Raw genomic sequence first — 22,624 nt, forward strand, 5'->3', positions numbered from 1 at the left:
CTGTTTCCACAAGCACCAGCCTAGGAGCACGAAGTGCTCGAGAACCAAGGTCCATCCCCACCACAAGCTGCAGATCCAGGGCCTGTCCGTGCAGCAGCTGTGTCCAACGCAGATCCAGGCTTCTGGGATCCACAGAGAGCAAGGAAACTACACCAGCGTGGGGGGTCTCACCCTAAGCGGACAGACAGTGTGCTCCGCCAGTCTGAGGAGGATTCTCCCCTGGGAGGAAGGCCATCTTAGCATCTTGTCCACCCCCAGACAGGAGCAACCAGACCCTAACACAAGCGACACTGATGTCTGGTGACTGATCCTAGCGGATCTCTGGATTTGCTTCACCTTGCATTCAGAGCTTAAGGCATCCTCCATATATGATGACCTCAGTATATTGTGCATGTACAACCCTCATGGTTGGTTGGTTTTAAATAACACTTTAATTCTCTGATGACAGCTGTACTACTTAGTTGGCACAATCTCTGCAGCAGTGACTGCTCTGGGAGGAGCAGTGGTGGGGTGTTAGTTCCCATCTGGCTGGGCTGCAGGGCGTTGCTGGTGTCAGGGGAGGCGTTTCACAGCTGTGAAAAACTTGTAAATGAAAATCAAAGGAGAAGATGCAAGATGGCTTAATCCTAAAGCCATGCTAGCGTTTCTTTGTGGCCACTTGCTAGCTGTTAGCAAAAAAAGAGAAAAATTACCATTACAGCGGTATTTCAGGTTGGACCAGATGATGTTTTCCTGAGAGAAGCAGAAAACTCCAAGCCGTCCTCCACGCATCGTGGTATCTATAGTTACACCAGAGTCTGCCACTAGGTCAGAGCCTTCGTAAAATCTTGCCCTTAGTGAAAGCAAACAGAATCTGTGTTACATCTTTTCTAAGGCTGCACCATTTATAAAAGTAGTATCATTTATTAGTGTCATTTGTCATTAACAATCCGTGTTGATTCTAGCCTTGGACATGCCTTCCCGCCTTCAGCTAGCATAGGGAAGAAAAAGCAGTTCAAGCTTCTTTGCAGTCGGGGGAGTGGAGCTTTGCTGCACTCAGGAAAGAGCTCAGATGGGAGAAGGTTTTTGTGTTTTGGTGGTAGTTGTTTTTACGTATCCAACAAAAGTCAGAAGAATGTTTTACCCTGCCATCAGTCCTGTGTCAGTCCACAGCTGATCACTATAGCCGAAAGGGGGAATCAGGTTAGGTCAGCTGAAGAAGACCAGATGGACTTTGTCTCATGCAGTTTGAAGCTAGATTTTTTTTTTTAATAGGCAAAATTTCAAACAAACCATTTAGAATCCTAAAGCTGCTTCCTTGACCATCAGATTTCTTTAAAAATGTGAAGATCATTAATTCCAGGAACAGTTTTGATGATCTGGCACTTTCTTGTTACAAGAACTGTCAGCAAATTCCCAAATAACTCTGGGAACAGCTGTACCCTGCCAGATTTCCAGCACGTGCCCTGCACTGGGCACACTGGAGCCAGCTGAGCTATCACAGGGCTGGATACGCCAAGTCCTCAGCCTCTGGGGTACCAGGTAAACAACTTACTGCATGATGAGCCTGGAGGGCCCTATTTTGGATGAGGGCTCTGTTGTGTTAGGAGCCAGCCTAACATGCAAGAAAATAGTGGGTGGTGAAGGGGAAAAAAGTTCCTACGTCTTTCCATAACATATGAAAAAAAAACAACAATTCCTGTTATGTTCCTGAGTTTATTTTCTGATTTGCTGAGGCAATTCAGAAGTATCTGTACAATGAACAGAGCTTGTTTTCTTCCAAACTTCCATGGGAGAGGCTGGCTCAAGTGTCTTTTTCCTAGGCTTCTTTGTAGCATCGGAAAAGCTCTGTGAGACACATTATGGTCCGTGGCATCCAGCCTAAATAGACCACAGTGAGCTGTGGATAGAGTGCAGGCAGAGCCTTGCTTAAAGCCTGACTGCATTTAGTTCGACAGATTTTGTGACACTGGCATTACCTCCTTCCTCAGCTACAGGGTCTGTTAATTAGGCTGGCTAGAAAGCCTGCAACCACAGGCAGATGACCGCTTGTAAAGCAGTTTCACAAACAGCCTGGCCTAAAGGAAACCCAAAATCTATTCACTGCTGCCCAGTGGCTAGGACACAGCGACTGACAGTAGAAATGTTCTTAAATCAAACATGCTTACTCCAATTACTGCTGAAGGTGATGCTCTGCACCAGAAAAGGGGAATTATTACACCACCAAGATACTGCATCTCAGCTGCAGGGTGGTGATTTCCTGAAGAACAACTGACCTCCCTGTGTTTTTTCTATTATGAGGCTGCAAAACCTGAGCTCGTGATGATGGAGCAGTTTATTTTTTTCATTTTTTTTTTTCAGAATCAAACTCTTCCTTCTGAATGATGATCTGTTTTAAATAACTTACTTTTTCAAATAACAAAATGAGTCTGGTTAGCATGCACTTAAGAGCATCAACAAATAAACTTTCTGAGTACATGCTATGCAATCTCAAATCTGTCACATCATGATAATTACTGATCATAGAATCACAGCTATTAAGTGGACAACTTCATTTCTGTTATCACAGAATATAAAAACAAACTGCTACAATTCCAACTAAAAGATAAGCTTAAGAAACTTTGGAATGCATTGTTTTCAGGTCAGAGGCCAGCAGTACCTTGGAAAACAAGGTATTAAAGCCATTAAATGGCTTATTAGTGTAGGGCAGTTACAACACACATAGTACAAAACATCAGTTACAAAACAGGCTTGGCTTGCAATTGTCTTTCCTAGGAAAATAATTGCAGGTGGAATTTCACAATTCTGACCTGTTATAATGCTTCGTAACTGCAAAGCACAGATACACTGCGGATTCTCAGATTCCCACTTAAATTAGGTGTTGAAAACAGTTTAAGCAGACATACAATCCGTAGTTACCTTAGCAATCCTTTCCTGTCTTACCTGATATATCCAATTTGGGGTCTGTGCTGCAAGAACCAGCGGTAGGAGACTTTGTCTTTCCACCCTACGTTCCGGGGGTCCTTCCACAGCAGTCTGACCTGATCGCTGGTGTCCCCCGTGTGCCAGAGGGAGTTGCGGAGGTGCTCACCAGGGCCTGTCTTTGATTTCACAGCCTGCAGAAATATAGTTTTCCAGTGCTGACCACAGAGGAATGTTGTTTCCAGGAGCTCTAAGTCTTTTGTAGTGGGGAGGTCTGCAGAAGCACCCTCCCTCCCACTCACGAGCCCATAACTGCCTTCATAACTACAGCTAGTGCTTGCACGGAATAATAAATGAGCACTTGGGACTAAGGAGAAGCAAGCAATCTGACCAGTTACCGTCAGAATAATCAGAGCAGAGGCTAAATGCTCCAGCTGATGAGCAGGGGCAGGACTGGTGATGAAGTTCCTTACAAAACGGTGCTGTTAGCAGAGCTGAGTGGCAGCAGTCTGACCATGGTTTTGATGCCCACTGCAGGGGAGAACAGCAGTCGGGAGGCACTGCTGACACACAGCCTGATGGCTTGGCCAGGGGCAGAGCTGCCAACACGCAGCACGAGGGCTCAGCCCGTGCCAGTGGGCTGGCAGGGTGGCATTGCCAGGCTGTGACCACCGTGTCCCCAGCTAGGAGGCAAGACCGGTACCTTTAGCTGAATGCCAGGCTCTGCCACAGCTCTGAAGGGAGTCGCCTGCCAGTACGTCTGCTCCGTCTGTTTCCACATTACCACGTAAAAGCTAGAGCTGTCTTGATAGCCAAAAATAAAACCAGCGTAGTCATCGTCTGTCACCGTGTTCACGTGAAAAGTGCCCTCGAAGTCGACACCATTAAAAGCTGTGTAACCTAAGAGGACACACAGGTTCAAACCAAGCCTGCAGAAAATGCGTTTGCATGCCAAAAGATTTTCTGCTGTAAAACCTGAATCTCAGAAGAGGGGCACATACCAACAGCAAGGCCAGGATCACTGTTCATAGTCTGCACAATTTCCATGCCCTGTAAGATTAAATTCAGGGTGGTTAGTGTGTGTGACGAATTGCGTTGGCTAAGCCTGTCAAGCTCCTTCTGGCCTCCTGCTAGCACCCCCTCCATCCGTCTCCTCCTTTGGCTCATAACATGTCTGTAACACTTATAGCTCTGAATTAAAATGAGAGCTATAATCAAATCCTAATGTTTCAGCTGCTTGTGTGCACAGAGGCAGGAAGGATTTTTCTCTTCCCACTGCGGGACTGAACTTACTGGTATTCTGGTACTTCCCCTCCCTCTCCCAATTCTCCTGAAATCACCAAGCCTGGGCAGACCTGGAGATGGGACTGGAAAAAACAAATGGGGGAAGAGGGCTTTTGCAAAGCTTAGCTCACAGAATTTGACCACAGACTTTAAGACTAAACTGACTGCCAGGATGGGGCTAAGGAAGGTTTATGTATTTCAGCTCCACTTGGCAGTGGGAGTCAAATGACCATTCCTTGTGACTCTGAACACATTCACCTCCTGAAGACTAAAATGTGTCAGTGTAAATAACATTTACTGGACTCTATCTAGGAGTAAATGCTCTGTTATACAGCAGGTCAGACTTTCAAACAATAGAAAGGACTCATGAGACTGTTATTTCAGCAGGGTGACGCAGAAGTCTCATGTTTGCCGTCTTGGCAGCAGTGAAATTCACCCAGCACAAGTCAACCAGCTTGTAGTTATTTTAGTTCATTAGCAGCATCAAGCTTCAAGCTGTCATGCACTGAAGGAAAAGTTGTTTCATTATAACACCTGTAAAACAGTCAACCAACAAGCAGTTTCCACTTTTCACTTGTTTGCGAGAGGTCCAGCAATTACAGCGACAGTTTTACTGTGCTTTTCAAATGATCTTTCTCAGGCAGGTAACAAAGACCAGAGAGATGTATTTTTACCTGGTTCAGAACCACCCAGTTGGGATCAATCTGTGCGTCTCCCTCTGGGTCCAGCACTACTGTCTGATAGGCCCTGAAGTCTGTCAAGGTGATCTCTGCGTTCTCAGGGCAGACGTCGATCCGATCAATTACTGTATCCTGGTCAAAATCAGACTCGCAGATATCCCCAACTCCATCACCTGTACGCACCAGAGAAGCGAGAGCAGATTTATGGTGCAGCAGGTAGCCACACCTGGCCTAGCCACTGGATCAGGGTGTCCAAGGAGCAGGTGGATGGAGTCTCAGCCCTGATGACCACAATAATGCCTGGGGATGGGACCCGAGGAGCTCTGCCTTGGCCAAAGGCAGTCCTGGGACACAGTGCTGTGCAGTGAGCACATGTGCAAGTGGCAACTGGGCCAGGTTAAGTGTGTGTGTTGGGGAAAGACGTGGTGCATAAGCACCAAACCAGCTTCTGAAAGCCCAACTTACCGTTATCATCTTCCTGCCCTGGGTTGGGGACCAGCCTGCAGTTGTCAGGGCCAGGGGGCAAGAGGTCAGGAATGCCATCGTTATCATCATCCTCATCACACTCATCACCCAGCCCGTCCTTATCGGTGTCCAGCTGGGAGCTGTTAATGATGGTGGGGCAGTTGTCTGTGCTGTCCTGGTGCCCGTCGCCATCGCTGCAAGCACGGAGACAAAAAGAAACAGCACACCAGCATCACCTCCTGCCTCTGCACAGGGGAGAGCACCTGTACCTGAATGGGACATGCACCAGAGGTACCCCTGGAGTTGGGAAATGTATGAGGGGGGGTTTGTGACCTGGTGTCACTCAGGCAGCTGAACAGCAAAGAGACAAGGAACAATCAGGCCATACAGTAAGGTGGCAGAGGATGAAGGCTACCCAGATAAGGAAAACAAAAGGAAGCCTTACAGGGATTGGGAAAAGATTCCACAGCCAGGATCCCAAATGACACCCGCTCCTAACAAGTATGTAAGGCGCATCCAACAAGTGCCCTGTCACCGATCAAAATGCACTCAGGAGACACAGCAAGAGGTCCACAGTTGGCATCTCTGTCCATATCGTCTACAAGTGTCTCGGTGCTTATGAATGCGTGAGTGTGAGTGAAACCTACGAAAGAATCTGTGTGAGCACCAGAAATCAGACTTGTTTAAAAAAAAAAAGCATCACTTTCAACCTCCTGCATACCATGTTTTGTTACGTTACTTTCCCCTGGGAAGCTAAGCAGTAAGAAGTCTGCAGATCCCAAGCACCACAAAAAACATCAGGTGGTTACATGAAGAGTCGCCAGTAACAGGGACACAAACTATAGGAAAGGGTTTGGGAAGTTATGAAATGACTGCCTTGTTTTTCCATTTCAAAGGCTAAGTACATCTTAACCACTGGGAAAAAGAAAAAAGGAGGGATGGAGGGGCTTGTACTTCTTGTTTCCAACAGATTTTTTTTTAGTCAAAGAGCTGTGACAGCTGTTGCATTTCTAGGATTCTGGGTGCACTGACCTGATGAGATTTTATTCCCTAGGGGAGGTACAGGGACACTTCAGACCTGTACCCAGAGATGAGGATAACAGCCACAGTAATGGCCTGAAGTCAGGCGTGTTTTGCACACACACCACAAACAAAATGTTTTCTGGCAGAATGGACATGTTTCCCCTCAGTACCCTTTGGTTTAGCAGAGGCAGAGCAAAAGTGGCAGCGCTGCAGTTTACAGCTATGCATATTCCCCACCTGTCACTCCCTACTTAAGAAAGGTGCTTTAATTTTAGATCAGAGCAAGTAATGCCTTCAAGTCCTTAAGTGGAAATACAGTGAGGACCATGCACGTCTATCTATTGAGAGGTTAAACTCAGGCAGGACTACAGTACATTCTACCAAAGAGAGTCTTCCCGCGGATTAGTTAGGTTTGAGGAAAAAAGACATGTCCCTTTTTGAAAACAGGAAAAAAAACAAGGCCGTATTTACTTAAGAGTAGAACAGCTCGGAAGCACTGGGGGCCTCATCAGCTAGTGGTTCAAGACTCCCAGAAGTGCTCCCAGCAGAAGTGGGGAAGTAGGCTCCTGAACTCATAGCAGCCACCAAGAGCCACAAGGTCAGACCTTGCAGCTTGGCTGCGTCAGCACAGGATTTATCACTTCCCTTTCCCCTCGCTTCAAGTGAGGAGCATGGGAGAGGACTTGATGCCCACAAAGGTGGTTGTGAAGAACCTGCTTCCAGACAGGCATTATGCAGTTTGTCGTAGGATATGCTCCCCTGAACAGTCGGGGCATGTGAAGGCCGTAGAGAAGCCTTGCCACTCTTGCTGTGCCTAAAGCAAAGTGGTATATTTGGAAATGTTTTGCGCATGCTAATAAAGTTCTGAAACACTGTGTTCTTATGGAAAAAACACATAGCCCTTAACTGTGAAATTTCTGCTAAAGCGAAAACGAAAGAGGAATGAAAAAGGTAGAAAAGAAGAAAAAAGAGCACGTTCCCTCACTATGAAGCTCTGAGCGGTACTCAGAGTGTGATTCCTGACACTGCTATCAGTGTCATTTCCACAGGAACTCACAGGAAGTGTGTGTGAACATGGGGTGGAGGTGAAGGGCTCCATTACTGTACTGCTACAGGGAAGTGAACCAACAAGGCTTATAAATCACAACATTGTTTTTGAAATGACCCCCTTGAGGAGGTATTGAAATCAAATGCTGCCTAATATGAGGGATAACAGTTCTCCAAGAATCAGTAGAACGCTTCAGCTCACAACTAGCCTGTTCTCTTCCCTGCTGTTGTTACAAGCCATGACACACCATACCTGTCCTGATTGGTATCGCACGAATCTCCAACCAGGTCATTGTCAATATCAGACTGCAAAAAAGAAAACAGAGGAAGTTCCAGTATCAGCTGTTGAGAGCATCTATTCAAACAGCAGTAGTAACAAAACATAACCAATTAAAAATAAAAGCACAGAAAAACATTTGTTTTGTAAAACCTATTTTCTTCTTTGCATCATTCATTTAACCAAGAAGTCGGTTTTATTAAAGAAAAAAACATACAATGAATAAGCGGAGGTAAACTAGACTGGAGTAGTTCAAGATGAGTAGTTCAAACAAGATTCTTCAACAACTGGAAATAAGTGCCAACTTATTTCTTCAACAACTGGAAATAACTGAGGTTCATCTCTTACGTGGCTTCAAAAATCTACCATGTTTCTTTAAAGCTTCCAGCATTTAGTAGTTTCAAAGGGTTTAATCAGAATTCAAAACAAATCAAAAGTCTCATTGACTTCTCACCTACAAGCAGTGAAAATTTTACTAAGGACGGACATCTAAATTTGGTCCTAATTAAAGAAATACTGAATATAACCATATCACGCCACTGTGCGGCGTGTGGCATTGCACTCCATGGGATTGGAGCAGGCCTACATTTTACAGCCTGACAGCTGAAGATACTAGTAAGGGAGAGATGCTAACAACATCCCAAGATACTAGAATACACATGGTGGCTCCTATTTTCAATGACAGAAGCAGCTGAATCTCCACAAAACTTCCTGAATACCTACTGATAAAAAATAAACACTGGCTGCCTCATTCTCTTGCATCTTTTTGGAACTCAGCAGTCCCTACCCTTAAATAAGGGCATTTTTTTCTGCCTGCTAACCTGGTTTGGGTTGCTGACTGTAGGGCAGCTGTCACAGGCATCACCAACACCATCATTATCCTTGTCCTCCTGGTCTTGGTTGGGGATCCTCTGACAATTATCCAAAAGGTTCTTAATACCTAACAGAAAGTGGATAGGATGTTAATTAAAAGCAATTTATGGACAAGGTAAACATGAAGAATAGTAAAAACACTATTCCTTTTCAGCAACCGCTTAATCTTGCAATGAGATAATAAATCTGCATAGCAAATCTTTCTTAGAAGTACATCCGCTCATTTAATAGATGTTAGAAACATCTTGCCGAAGAACAGCTTATAACCCAATCACACATACTTCATTAGTTACACACACTTCATTCTGTCTTGTTCCCTGTGTCATATTACAGGATGGAACATTTTATCTTTGTTATTACATCTGAAGGGCTGTGACTTTTTCCAATTCTTTCAAGCCTCTTACAGCAATGGAAATAATACGTTTTGTAGCTCCTGAGCATCTGAGACAGGCAGAGCTGGATCTCTGGGACATGTTTGCACCTTTAAGGAGTTACCGAATGACCAATGACCTTAAGTTACACATGAAACAAAGCTCAGTTTATCTGTTATAAAGCATTCGGTGCTTCAGATGGAGACTAAAAGATATAAATTAATCTAAAAAAAATACTTCCAGAGGTTTCATGAAGAAAGACACCACGTTACATGACGCTTAGCAGCTGGTAGCAGGAAGTTTCTAATGCATAGCATTTTCTGGGTCAATTTCAAGAACATCAGAGAAGCTGTAAGTGAGGAATTACCAACCGTCTCCATCCATGTCATCATCACAAGCATCTCCTTTCCCATCACCATCTGTGTCCCTCTGGTCATTATTCAGGACATTGCGGCAGTTGTCACAAGCATCTCCGAAGATATCTTGGTCACTATTTCTTTGGTTAACATTGGGAGTCAAGACACAGTTATCCTGCAGGACATAGATCTAAATTAGGTATGAACCGTACCCTGAATCTTTCATTTCTACTTTAGTGGATTTACATAACCCTTGCATTTATTTCTATTTTCATGAGAAATATTTACTGTGGGCAGTTGGATATTTTATGTGAACATCAGCTCCGGACCAGATTTCACTGGCTCCCCCTCAAAGTTCTACTTTGAGCCACACCATGGAAACACTAAACATGAACACTGAGTACCATAACGCTTTATTTATAACTTTGACTTCTGATTCTCATTTTGGATGGGTTCACATGAGTAACCTGTTTTGATGCCCTGGCTTCCTTACACGGACCTTCTTCTCAAAAGTTGCAGTTCAGACACCTTGATAGGGCTGGTAGATACTCTCAGTGAGAGATGGTTGCCCCCTTCTGGTAGAGACTCAAACAAAAGGAAAACACTTGGAAAATTAGGATTTTTTGATGCAAAAAAGGTACAAGTCTTATTCTTTTGTCATACAAGCTGCTCTTGACTATATCTTCCCATCAGAAGGCATACAGGGAAAACTGAAATTCAAAGAGGTGTAAACAGTCTCCCTCATCTAGCACATCCATGACCTTCTCACACATGTGGAGCAAGAGGCAAAACAGAGCTTATCAACAGTATGGAAGTTACTTGATTGTGAAAGGGCTGAATCTGCATAGGGATTCACAGTTGAAGGAGGATTTAATATCTTTCCTTCTAGAACGTTTAGAAAACCAAGTGCCTCAAACTACCAGAATCGAGGGTTGGTCTCTGTGGCAAAACAGCCTGTGATTGCCTTCTGCGATTGCTAGCCTGCCCTAGCTTCACATGTGCATTTGTACTCTGGACAGGGCATCCTTGCTGTCTTCCTTGCAAGTGCATGAAAAAATACCACGCAAGGGTCTTAGTGTAGAACACCACCACACACGTGAGAACATGAGGTGAATGGAAACGAGCCTTTACAATATGAATTTATACTCTGGTGCATTCTGCAGCAGAATCCCCACATGGAAATCTCTTTCTCTTTCAGAACATGATCCAAAGCTTTTTCAAGTTATTGGCAAGACACCCATTAATTTTTTTTTTTGGGGGGGGCGAGGGTTGGATCCCTCATGAAATGTTATGTCAGGCTAAACTGATCTTTAAAATGAAAGACGCTAATGTAAGTAATGTTCCTAAAGGCCATGTTATGGGAAAGTGTGAAAGCAGACAAGTTCTGTATAAAAAAAGATGTAAAATTCAATGCTGAAATATAATAATATAGCGTAAACTAGTGGGACCTAAGGATAGGTGAGGTAGCCCTAGTTTTTTCGGTGTATTCTTTTTTAGGTCTAATAAAAGGGAGCTTTATATAAAGAAAAAAGTAGGATTTAGAGAGCTGCTGACAGTGTTGTGTATGAGATAATCTTCAGTAAATAGTAGCAAGCCAGATTTCAAAATCACTGCATACTGCAGTAATGTGAGATTCTTCTGTTTGCACAGACTCCTGTACCCTGTTCTGCACACAGCACCTGGTCATTGGGAATGCCATCTCCATCTGCATCTTCATCACAGGCATCTCCAACCCCATCACCATCAGCATCTTCCTGTCCAGAGTTTGGGACAAATTTGCAGTTGTCCTAGACAAAAAGTGAGATATGTCTGGTGTTCTATGGATTAAAGTCACTGAAAATATAAAATTATCAGCTTTTCTACTATTGTTTTAATTAATCAAATGAAACAATTTATCCACAGGAATACAGTAACTTGAAAAAGGATGAATACATCTAGTCATCCTTCTCAGCCCCCTTCATGCTCTGAATTATTATAGAATTAAGAAAGAATTTCTTACCTTTCTGCAGCTTTCAGCAGGGCAAGACAGCTCTTCATTTGGGTAGCCATCAATGTCAATATCTTTTCCACAAATATAACCATCACCAGCCCAGCCAATGCCACACTATCAATAAAACACCATGGTAGTACTACCAAAAGGTTAATGAGCCACTTCAGAAATATTCAAGAGGGAAATTCGGCATCAATCTTGAAAATGCTGACATGCAGAAGGGACAAACAGTCACTGTAGTAAAATGAAGTACACCCCAGCAACTCTCAATGTGAACAGAAAATCTTTAATTCAAGCTCTCTGTATCTACAAACAGCCAGAATAAGCTAAGGCTTTATTTTAAATGGACTCTACCTGCAACACCTATAGATTTCAGTTGGAGCCATAGATTTATTTCAGATACCTGACAGGAGTCAGTTCTGATTCTTCATCTGCGAATGGAGAAAAGACAGAAAAGCAGGACCTAGGCAGAATGTGCACACAGCATCTCAGCAAGGGGCCAATGGTTAGATGGGTGCTTTATTTAGTATCTCAAGAATAAATCTGCAACTACAGGAAATTTTAGAAGAAAACTGTTCTGACAGTTACTCAGTTTGCACCACCAAAGCAAGGACATCTTCATACAATTTTCTCCAAGCCGATGAAATTGGTATTGTTTCAAAACAGTCCCTAATTTGTAACTGAACATACATGCAGAGAATTTCATGTTAAACTCTGGCCTCTCCTTAAAACAAAGACTTGCCTAACACGAGTAACATCTTTCCATTACAGCATGAACCTAAAATATCCTCATTTTTTCTTCTTTGAAATAGATGTTCTTAAAAAGGAGACCAAAGCAAGTTCCAGCAAAAGCATGTACTGTATCCAAATTTAGGACACAAGACTAGCTTCTTGCTTCCCCTCGCAACATGGAAAAAATACGTAATATACTTCAGTTAAACTCCTACAATAAAAGTTCATATGCCTTTTAGTGTTCTTCTGTTCCCAGGGCTGGAAAGCCCAGTACAGCCTACCTGTGCCTAGAATCTGTAGTCACATTTGGAAAATCAGCAGACAAATACAGGCACTGTGCTTATGCAGACAGGATCCCTAATTACAGCTACACAGCTGAAAAGCCTGCATGCAGAAGAGCACTAGGGGAGGAATTTGCCCTTGTGATGTCTTTTGTACAGTGACACTCGATAGTCCTTCCGAAGGAGACTGTAGAAGGTCTATAAATGCCATTCCCAAAAAAATCTGATCATACAAACTCTAGCCGCCCGCACAGTAAATATGGCACATAAGTATGGCTGCATTATAGATGTGCTGCAAGGAGAAAAAAAATGCCAGACAGACTCAGTTCAGTTATTTTCATAACTGGTCCGGGCCACTGTGCTGCAATTCGGTTGGAAACCCAACAATACTGATAAAATGACCACAAAGCTCACTAGCTCAATTCCAGGCTAAAAAAGGCTGTTTTTCACTGTACAAATGCATGAATTTATGAACTCACAATGCATGTCACCTCCCCTCTCCTTTCCTCAATGCACCGGGCATGGACACTGCATGGATTGAGGGCTCGACTTCTGCAGCTTCTCTCAGCCTGGCATCCCCTAACTTGGTCTCCTGTGTATCCTGATTTGCACTGGCCACAGTGATAAGAACCCTGTAAGAACAAAGAGTTATTAGTCATGCTTTTAACTGAACGTTTTTTTTTTTTTTTTCAAAAAGTTTGTGAGCAAGACTCATGTCATACAACTTGTGCTGTGCAAGTGTTGTTTTTCATACCCTGATCCTTTTTCCACTGTGAACAAGCTTTCTTTCCACACAAAATCCACGTTTGCCTCCCACAGTACATGCTGTAAAACATGCTCAACTGTTGAGACCATTTTTTTGTTCCTTCTGAGCTACTTCCAAATAGCCAAAACTTTGTGTAAAATTCTAAGCAGCATCTGATTATTCAGACTGGATGCTCTTATTTCAGTGTAAAGCTGGCCTGACTACTTATCTAAACTGAACTGGGAACAACAATCAAAGAGAGACAAGAAGTTCATCTAGTCTTTGCTCCATTATTTTTTTTCAAACTTGGATGTTTTTAAGCCAATCTGAGCTAAATCTTATTCTTTAGAAAGGAAATAATGACTCAAAGACAGTCATCTCCATTTACACTGCAGTAAGAACATACATGCAACCTTTTGCAGTGGTTTACCTAGAAACATGTATATATTTTTGAGTTATATTTGTGCAACTCTCTTACATAAAGAGATGCAAAAAAGCGAAGCCAAGGAATTTCAGTTTGTGTTGGGACAATCACTAAAAAAGTTACAAACAGATAAATGCTGATAAGAAGAGACTTTCTTCAGGTATTGAATATGGCTTTTGTCTCTCACACAAAAGAGAATTGAAAATAACCTTTCTTCCTTATAGAGAATTTGCATGCCACAATATAAGAAGGACATAAAATTATTAGAGTGTCCAAAGGAGAACTACAAAGATAGTCGAAGGGTCAAATGGGGAAGATGCATGAGGAACGGCTGAGGTGCCTTGGTCTGCTCAGCCCAGAGCAGAGCAGGCTGAGGGGAGGCCTCATGGCGGCCTGCAGCTCCCTCACGAGAGGAGCAGAGGGGCAGGCGCTGAGCTCTGCTCTCTGGGGACAGCGACAGGACCCGAGGGAACGGCATGGAGCTGGGACAGGGGAGGGTCAGGCTGGGTGTTAGGGAAAGGTTCTGCACCCAGAGGGTGGTCGGGCACTGGGACAGGCTCCCCAGGGCAGTGGTCATGGCACTAAGCCTGATGGAGTTCAGGAAGCATTTGAAGAACGCTCTCAGACAGCTGGCTTGATTTTTGAGTGGTCCTGTGTGGAGGAGTTGAACTTGATGATCCTTGTGGACCCCATCCAACTTGGAATATTCTGTGATTCTATCTATAATTATTTTTGATATGTCAAAGAACAGAAGTAGACAGTCCTCTGACAAACTTGTCTATCCACCTCTTTATGAAACTGAGGTGCTTCAGATGACTTCACCCATACAAAGCGTGCTGCATGAACTGTCAGGACTGTCCCAGTCCAGCATGAGAGAGAAAAATTTACTACTCAACTGGGCATTATTTTTTTTCCTGTGTTCCTAGCTAACTTCAGTTCAAACTTTAACTTTATGCCATTTTCATAACTTTCAGGCTGAAAGACATACAGATGAATGGACAGCAACGTGGTCACTGGACCATGCAGATGGTATGGCCTTTGCAAAACTTAACAGTATGCGCACTTCCTCCTGATGGACACCAGGGTAGTATCTTCTGCAGCATGCTAAATTTGCTCAGTATATTCTGTTCTATGTCAAGCTCTGGTATGCACTAAACCAGACTTTGAGACTGCATTTCTAGACCAAGCTCTTTCTAAAGGAAGACAGGAGCAAAAAAACCCACGCTGCTCTGTTTGACAGCTGGCAGACCTCTTGTCGCCCTCTGCAAACCAGGCCTGACAGCTGCCAGAAGAGGGCTAGTCATGCAGTAAGATACAACATGTGAGAGAAGCACTCCAGATACCAGAATACATACATATACAGAGAGAGACATACTGAATAGTGAAAACAGTGAACAGTGAACCTAGAAAGACAAGGTTATTTGCAAGGAAAATACATCACTTGGAACACTGCTGGTAGCCTCAACAACACCCACCTGCAAAAAAAAGGAGCACCTTTACACCTGTAGGTTATTTTTAAGCCCTCTCCTGTTATGAACAAAGTCTGCTCTATACAGCCAGCTCTAGCAGAAGAACATCTGACAGTGCTGTAAGTTAAATGAATGCTTATTTGCGTCCGAATTGCTTCAGAGCCTTAAATTGGTTGTGTACCCATTCTACTGGATCCTAACATCTTTCAAACCATTTCTATTCATGCTATGCTTGTTTTCCTGGATTTAACACTTATAGGTATTAAATGTGGATTTAATATTTATAGGTATTAAATGGGCTGTAGGAATTGCAGCTCTCCTCTCCATGCTTATATAGCGGGATAACTAATACAACAAAAAATATCCTAGTGAAGTGGAGACTTCCTATAAAAAGAGCATCCAGAGGAACAGCTTGCTGCAGCAGTTGCTAGATGGGAAGAGATGAGGGGAAGCAAAGATTCAATATTTGAAAGGAGTTTCCTTGCCATAACAGATTCATAAACACACGTAATTGGAGGATGTGGAAAGAAAAGTTACTGCCATTCCTCGTTGAAAGGGATATGGACACAACTCAGGTAGACATATCAATACCAAATCAAGTATTGATTATTTCATTCTTAGTCACGGAAACGGGAAGGGATTCTTTAGTTTAGATGAAGCCAACAAATAGATTATATTATTCAGCTCTTGAATCAGAGCCAAGAATCCCATTCTAGCTTCAATGAATTTTAAAACAATCTTTTTTTTTTTAATAGTCACAAATGAAAAATTACTCACCAAAGTGTTTATACAATGGGAATTTGGAACACAGAGTCCATGCCCACCATTCTGACATTCATCAATATCTAAGCAGACCTAGCAACAAAACAAAACAACATAGAGCAAAAACTACATTAGCTTGAGATCTAAGTCTGAAGAAAAGTCACCGAAGCTTGTCTACTCTCAGAATGGTAGACACATACTCCACAGGCTCAATTTTTGGATGGATCTCCAGACACATACCAACCCTGAAGAGACACTGTGCAATATAGGAAACTTCAACCTTAGGATGGGCTTCTGGTTCAACCATAAGAGTTTAGATAAGAACTATGTTCCCCTTGTAGGGCACTACAGGAATGTTAAAAACAAACAAACAAAACAAAAAAAAAAAAACAACAGCAAAACAGGCCTTTCCTACCACTCTTCCTAGTTCAGAATAAGTTTACAAAGATCAACGTAGTTTCTCTTTAAAATTGATTAGATACCTATAAAAATAATGACTTTTTTTCTTGCCTCCAAACCAGTCCTGAGTATTAGACTGTTAATACTCACATCGAAGGCAAACAAACACAACCTAAGACCTTCTAACTGAAGCACTCCAAGCTCTGTCTAACTATACCAGGTAACCATGGAATGACTGAAATATAAATAAAATGTAATACTGATTTAAACCCGCACCTTGCAACGGAGGTTCCTGCAGAGATGCTGCCACTCACCTGCTTATTGCTCTTGGCATAGCTGAGTCCCACTCCTTGCACAGTTTGTCCTGTATATCCTGGGGGACAGGTCTCACATCGGAAACCTGGTACAGTGTTCACACAACGCACTCCAGGGAAGCAAGGGCTGTAACGGCACTGCAAATAATAAAAAAAAATAATCAACCAAACACTGGTTCGCACTTCAGTAACATCCGGACAGACTACGTCCATAGACCTCTCACAGTCAGCCTGCCTAGGCAATGCTAAATGCGAACGTCTGGATATTCTTCTGTCTTCTGTTCACAGTTGGCTTGGAGAGAAAAGTATCAGGTATGTCTGACCCCAGTAGGTCTTCAGCTATCCCCATAATTTAAATAACACTTACGACCTTCCATTCTTGCCTGCAGTTGATGCCCTAAGTTCTGATCCTCTGCCTTCCTTTTGTTGGACAGGTTCAGCTCCTTTGGAGGATGAGACTCTCCCTAGAAGGGCCCAGACTACATTATCAGGAAAGCAGCAAGGCTGCAACCCACAAAAGGTCCTGCAGTTATGTTCTGTACACACTGAAGTAGCAGCAGCGTTTTCCCTTGTACGTATGCGGGCAAATTTCAGAAGTAATATAGTCAGAAGTAAACCACATGTGAGCCAGATGAACAGGGTTGTGTCAGTAGCACCCACACATTCCTAGACCAGAGGCCCACTGGCAACCCTCAGCACTTCTCCCAACATACCACATACCCACAGCATCACCCGTGGACTGAAGACATTACTCAGTTCGTTACCTCATGTGGTATCACAGAATGGTTGTGACCCCATTTCAGTGGCCTTGTGGGTGCCGTTTCAGGAACTACATCCTGTGTTGCTGCCTCTCAAGTATCAACACTAGCCAGCAGGTATTATTTGTAAGAGTACTAAAAACATCAGCATGTCATCGTACTGCTTATGGCTTAGAGACAACAATATATAAAAACATGAGGAAGAAATAAAATTTTTTAAAATGTGCCTTTTCTCCTTCCATCACTAACAGAAAAAAAAAATCTATAATATGAGGGGGAAACAAGCCAAAGAAATCCAAGCATTTTGGACAGAAAGGTCTGACAGAAGTGTGTCTGCAATTAGCATAAGAAAAACGTAAAACCCAGGACAGACATTTTGTCCCCGTTACAGAACTATTTAATGTGGATTTTTTGTTGTAGCCAGGAGAGGGCACTCAAATTACATCACAGAGCATAGCTGCAGCTCACAAAATACAACATACGAAAGTAATTTCTTCAAGATGGCAATGAGTAAGAAGGGAGCTTATTGCAGAGATGTTAACAGCCTCTGGAAGAATGACGGCAGCTCTTAGAGAAATCTAGAAGCTTCCCACTTTCTCAGATTTGCATGTGAACTCCTTTTTAAATGCCATTTTTTTTAGGAAGTACAGAAATAGTTCTATCAGTAGAAAGGTGTTATCCTAGAAGAGATTCCTAAAGCACTTTCAAAAATGTATGACTATCCTTACAGTTTCAGCTAACTCAGAGACCCTTTATTACACAAAATAAGGCCATTATCATTTATCTCTTTTCTCCCTCTGCTTACATAAGCAAAAATCCACCTGCTACAGGAGGTATTTTCTGGTGAACAAAATGCACCACACTGCTTGGCATTTTAGTAGTGTCCTCATGTATGCAAGACTGTATGACATCATTTTGGAAAAAAATCCTTGCTCTTTCTAATAAGAGATCTGCTCTGCCTTGTGGAGTGGTAGTAGGAACTTTAAGGTAAGTAAACATCCAGTGGCAGATCCTAATCACTCAGGGAAACCTAATCTTAAGGTTGGGACACTTTACATCAGTCTTGTGTTTTTTTTCCCTACCACGGCTATCATGAGTAGAAGTGCTCTAACACTAAAAATAGCAGGGAAGAGTTCTGCCTCAGTTTGAATATGGATCAGTAGGTAGACCCCTTCCATACTTATGGGCTCTATCTCAGCTGGCCTGAGTTTTTCCACAATGGTTGCCTGGCATGAAACTCATGCCACAGCTGCCTCAGCTCTTCACCTCTTGCATTCACATTTCAGAATTTCCGAACTTCCTTTTTTTTTTTTTTTTTTGCACCTTCTGTTGCAGGAGACACAGTTAATGCCATGTGAGGTAAAATAAAAGACAGCGCCTACAACTCAGGAAACTGCTACACTCAACCCACTTTCTCCCCAGTGTTTTTCACAGACGTAAGTTGGGCATAAAGCAGCCTCTCTGCTGCTGGCCTACAGGAAGGAACAAACCCAACAAGCAGACAAAGCATATCTCATGTTAGCTAGGAAAGAGAAAAAAGGAATTGCTGTTGCTCTTTGCCATCATTGGGTAGGTACATAGTACAGGCACAATTAATGACCTAGTTCCCTAGCCTAATACATCCATTTTTCCACAAGAAAAAAAAAAACAACACTCGAGGGCAATGGCAAAAATCATCACACAGAAAAAACATGAAGTTGTAAATGGTTTGTTGTTCGTGTTAAGTATACCAAGTGACACATTTCATTGAACACAGTTTTTATTTAATCATTTAAGATGTTGTAAATCTATTAACTCAGTCCTCAATACAAGCAAGCTCTGAACTGCTAACATATCATAAGAAAAAAAATAGATTTAAGTCAACCTTATCAGATTTCGTCAGATCCATAAAGAAGTAAAACAATAAGTGTTTATTTTCTGTCACAGACATCTAAGGTTAGGCTGAAAACACTGCTCCAGTTAGGGGTGACTTTGGTCTCCTAGGCCAGCTCAGGATCACTACAGTTTAAAGATACAAAGCCCATGTCAACAAGAAGTACTTCTGCAGTTCTGCATATAACAGACGCTACAGAATCTTCTTGTGGAATAGAAATACCTATGTCAAAAGTGCCTTTTTAAAGCAAAAACAAAAACATTGAATTCCTTTACGTAATTTTTCAACCCACCAGGGTATTTCAAGTTTTCACATGTATAACCTCCATAAAGCTGCAACAACAGCAAAATAGGGAGGTAGAATCAAATCAGAATGAATTAATATGCACACTGTGCATGCAGTCAGCAAATGCTGCAAACAGCAAGCATCAGCAACTCATTGCTATACATGAGACAGTTGCTTTTTATTTTTATTTTTTTTTTAATTCAGTGAAAGTCACTATTTTACCTCATCGATATCTGAGCATGTCACTCCATTCCCTGTGAGCCCTTCAGGGCAGGGGCCACACTGAAATCCCTCAGTTGTCTCCATGCACCTGACTCCCCTGAAGCAGGAACTTGCTTCGCATTTGGGTTTGCTGCGCCTAGGGATCGGAGTTGGAAAATTCACAGTTCCCAAACCTTTAAAGCAAAAAGAAGAGCAGTTTTAGCAATTGAGAGAAACATCCATCATGGCTTTTGGCTGGCAAGCACTCTGAAGAGATCCCCAGGCTGCTGCTCAGCAGGGACTTCATGTTTCTGCACTGCATTGCTACCAGCTGTGCTGTGGCTGAAGAGACTTCATGCTGGCAACAGCCCAGCAGGTTGCTGTGTCCCCAGATGGTGAAAATTAAGGCAGTTTTGGTTCCTGGGTACACTTGGGGGCCCTCCTTCTAGGTTAGTCCCAGTACAGATCTGCTGCTGGCCAGGGTAGGAAGCTGAAAGCCAGCAACTTCAGATGGCTAGAAGGATGCCCAAAGGACTAAAGTTTTCCAGTACAAGGTATTTCTGCAGCTAAATCAACAACATCACAATTTCATAAGAAAAACGGTGCCATGGTTTTGCAAAAACATATTTGACAATATACAAATAAGGGAAATAAAGCAGCAGCAGCTGGCAAACCATGGATGCACAGCTGGACATGTAGGCTAAAACACACAGAGACCAGCACTGGACTAAAGCAAGATTTTCCGAGAGTGGCTGGTGCTGAACCCTGGTACCAATGCATGGGCTGCATCTTTGCAGTTGTACAAGATTTAAAGACTTTTTCTTTGGCACTTGTACATGAAGTTTAACCTGGCTGGAGCTCAACAGAATTTTGATATTGAGAATTTTGATTATCTTGGGAGAAGCAAGCAGCTAAGAGACTTGATGAGTTTAAGGCCCTTCACCCCATCCAGTGAGGAAGTATTTTCTCTTTTTATACTGAGTGTGTGCATGTCCTACAGCTGTGTAGAAGGGCCATGCTGTAACATTTACTTCTTCCATTTAGTGAAAAGATGGAAACTTTCCTTTGGATCTTATTGCTGTTAACCAACAACAACATACCTGGAACCAGATTAGTTTCAGGTAGACTACCCAGAACCTGCCTCAGATTGACGTACACCAGCTTTTGCATAGCATTTCTGATTCCTCAGCTTCTACTAAGACTGTTCATGAGACAATTGACTGGCAATGTCTCCGTTCCCAGGAACACGTGGCACACCTTTGTGGCAGAGTGAGAACTGACAGTACAGCGTGAGATAGCACTGCTTTATTTACAGGGTATTTATACCCCATTAAGTGACTGCCAGATCTATGGAAACTAAAAACTTTTTCTCTAATGAGAATCTATCCTAAATTTGTGACCAATATATCTAGAATTTTGAGCACAGGATTTTCTAAACATACTTCTTAGAAACCAAACATAACTGATACTATCAATATTAGTTTTTAAATGACCATACATCTCATCTGGTTGCCTTTTACAAGCAGTTCAGGAATACTCACCACATGCCTGGCACTCAGCTAGGGTATTTCTCAAAAAAGTTGTTTCTTTGACCTTGAGAATATAGAAAATAAAAATTATTTGGATACAGGCAGCTCCAGTTTGCCAGAAGAACTATTACAATTTTTCCCAGGATGCCACTCAGATCACGCAACACATATTCTGTATCTTGAAATGAGATGCTCTTTGTATTTCATAAAGCTAACAGTGATAATGGTTGTACTTCACTTCATCCTCCATCAATAGGATCTTTAAGAATGACACGCTTAACAGCCGCCATGCAAATCCAGTACTGAGACCAAGCAGCAACTGGAATAAATTTAAGTTCAATTCTGTGCAACAGGCCTGTACCAGAAACTATCTGGTTATTTTTTCTCCACTATGTCAAACACCTGAGGCAATGAACTCTACACAAAATCTTACTGCTTACGTGAATTCTCCACTGACCCTACTAGAGTCACAAGCATGGGAGATTTCACACTGAAGTCCTTATACAGTACCTGTTGTCTCAGAAGGTCTTTCACATCACCCAGTAACTGGTTCATCTGCATCATCTGGCTCATCAGCTGCCTATTAAAATCACCTGTAGGGAAACAGCAATGAAAAAGAGTGCACAATGCACATAACTCCTTCATTTGTCACGATCGTTTCTGAAAAATAAGATGGAAGCACCTTGAAAAGCCAAGGAGGCCAGTTGCTTAACTCCTGTAGCTATACTTAGGGGAAAGGTAGTATCTAGCTCCAATTTTTACAGAGGGATCTGCATGAACTCAAGACCTTTCTGGACTGAACTTCATGGTATGTCACAGAAAGAGGTGGAGAAAGCACAAACTTCTTTCACACAGAGAGAAAAGCAGTCTGTGATTTTTCCATCATTAATTCAGCATCAAGGCTCTCTGCTAAGATCTAACAACACTGGCAACTAATACTACCAGCATTACAAGTTCCCACGAGGCCCTAAATGAAACTGTAAGACTGAAAAGGAGTACTTTTGTGATAATCCATTTGAGACAGCGGGGCAAGGCAGGAGCATGAAGCATCTGTCCATACAATAGGAACTTAGGCTATGCGAATGTATTCCACATCACTACAACCAACCCCTGAACATTTTCCAGCGTGATGTTACCCAACTTTTTGAGCAAACACATCGTGCAGCTCTGACTATGCATCAAAAGCAGTCGCTCTGACCAAAACAGCAGTTTTAATAACTGCAACTGTCCATTGGCTTTTCTTCCAAAAGGCAGGTCATTGCTCTGTGCACCATTTCCACAGCTGTGTTTGCTTCTGGTGGGTGCAGAATTTGTATGGACTGACAAAACATCCACTCAACAGACTACAAACTGGCACCAAAACTAGTTCTCAATACCAAATAGAAAATTAAAGAACTCATAGAAAAGACCAAAAGCTAGATCTGTACAGAGCTGTAAAGAAAGAGCAAACCTGACCCATGATCTTCACGCAAAACTCATATTTGTTAAACGAAACATTAGTTTTGATCCAATGACAGGGACGAATAGAAGAGTATGGTTAGCACAATAATTTCTGTCCGTAGCTCACTTCTGAGTTTCTTGCTCT

The 22,624-nt window shown here is 42.6% G+C and overlaps 1 protein-coding gene across 1 annotated transcript in view; it reads right to left on the bottom strand.

Annotated features, from left to right (window-relative positions):
• THBS4 (thrombospondin 4) overlaps nucleotides 1–22,624 on the bottom strand; it is a 38,936-nt gene that overhangs the window by 1,665 nt on the left and 14,647 nt on the right. The window contains exons 5-21 of the mRNA XM_040540644.1: nucleotides 21,550–21,632; nucleotides 21,052–21,103; nucleotides 19,532–19,704; nucleotides 16,394–16,531; nucleotides 15,696–15,773; nucleotides 12,760–12,912; nucleotides 11,277–11,381; nucleotides 10,957–11,064; nucleotides 9,293–9,452; nucleotides 8,499–8,617; nucleotides 7,654–7,706; nucleotides 5,331–5,524; nucleotides 4,860–5,038; nucleotides 3,903–3,951; nucleotides 3,605–3,801; nucleotides 2,923–3,095; nucleotides 693–832 (exon numbers count right to left, since the gene is read on the bottom strand). Of these exons, the coding sequence (XP_040396578.1) occupies nucleotides 693–832; nucleotides 2,923–3,095; nucleotides 3,605–3,801; nucleotides 3,903–3,951; nucleotides 4,860–5,038; nucleotides 5,331–5,524; nucleotides 7,654–7,706; nucleotides 8,499–8,617; nucleotides 9,293–9,452; nucleotides 10,957–11,064; nucleotides 11,277–11,381; nucleotides 12,760–12,912; nucleotides 15,696–15,773; nucleotides 16,394–16,531; nucleotides 19,532–19,704; nucleotides 21,052–21,103; nucleotides 21,550–21,632 (2,154 nt within the window). The remainder of the gene's footprint in view (nucleotides 1–692; nucleotides 833–2,922; nucleotides 3,096–3,604; nucleotides 3,802–3,902; nucleotides 3,952–4,859; nucleotides 5,039–5,330; nucleotides 5,525–7,653; nucleotides 7,707–8,498; nucleotides 8,618–9,292; nucleotides 9,453–10,956; nucleotides 11,065–11,276; nucleotides 11,382–12,759; nucleotides 12,913–15,695; nucleotides 15,774–16,393; nucleotides 16,532–19,531; nucleotides 19,705–21,051; nucleotides 21,104–21,549; nucleotides 21,633–22,624) is intronic.

Source organism: Cygnus olor, chromosome Z, assembly GCF_009769625.2.
Source record: "Cygnus olor isolate bCygOlo1 chromosome Z, bCygOlo1.pri.v2, whole genome shotgun sequence".
In the NCBI taxonomy this organism is placed as follows: Eukaryota; Metazoa; Chordata; class Aves; order Anseriformes; family Anatidae; genus Cygnus; species Cygnus olor.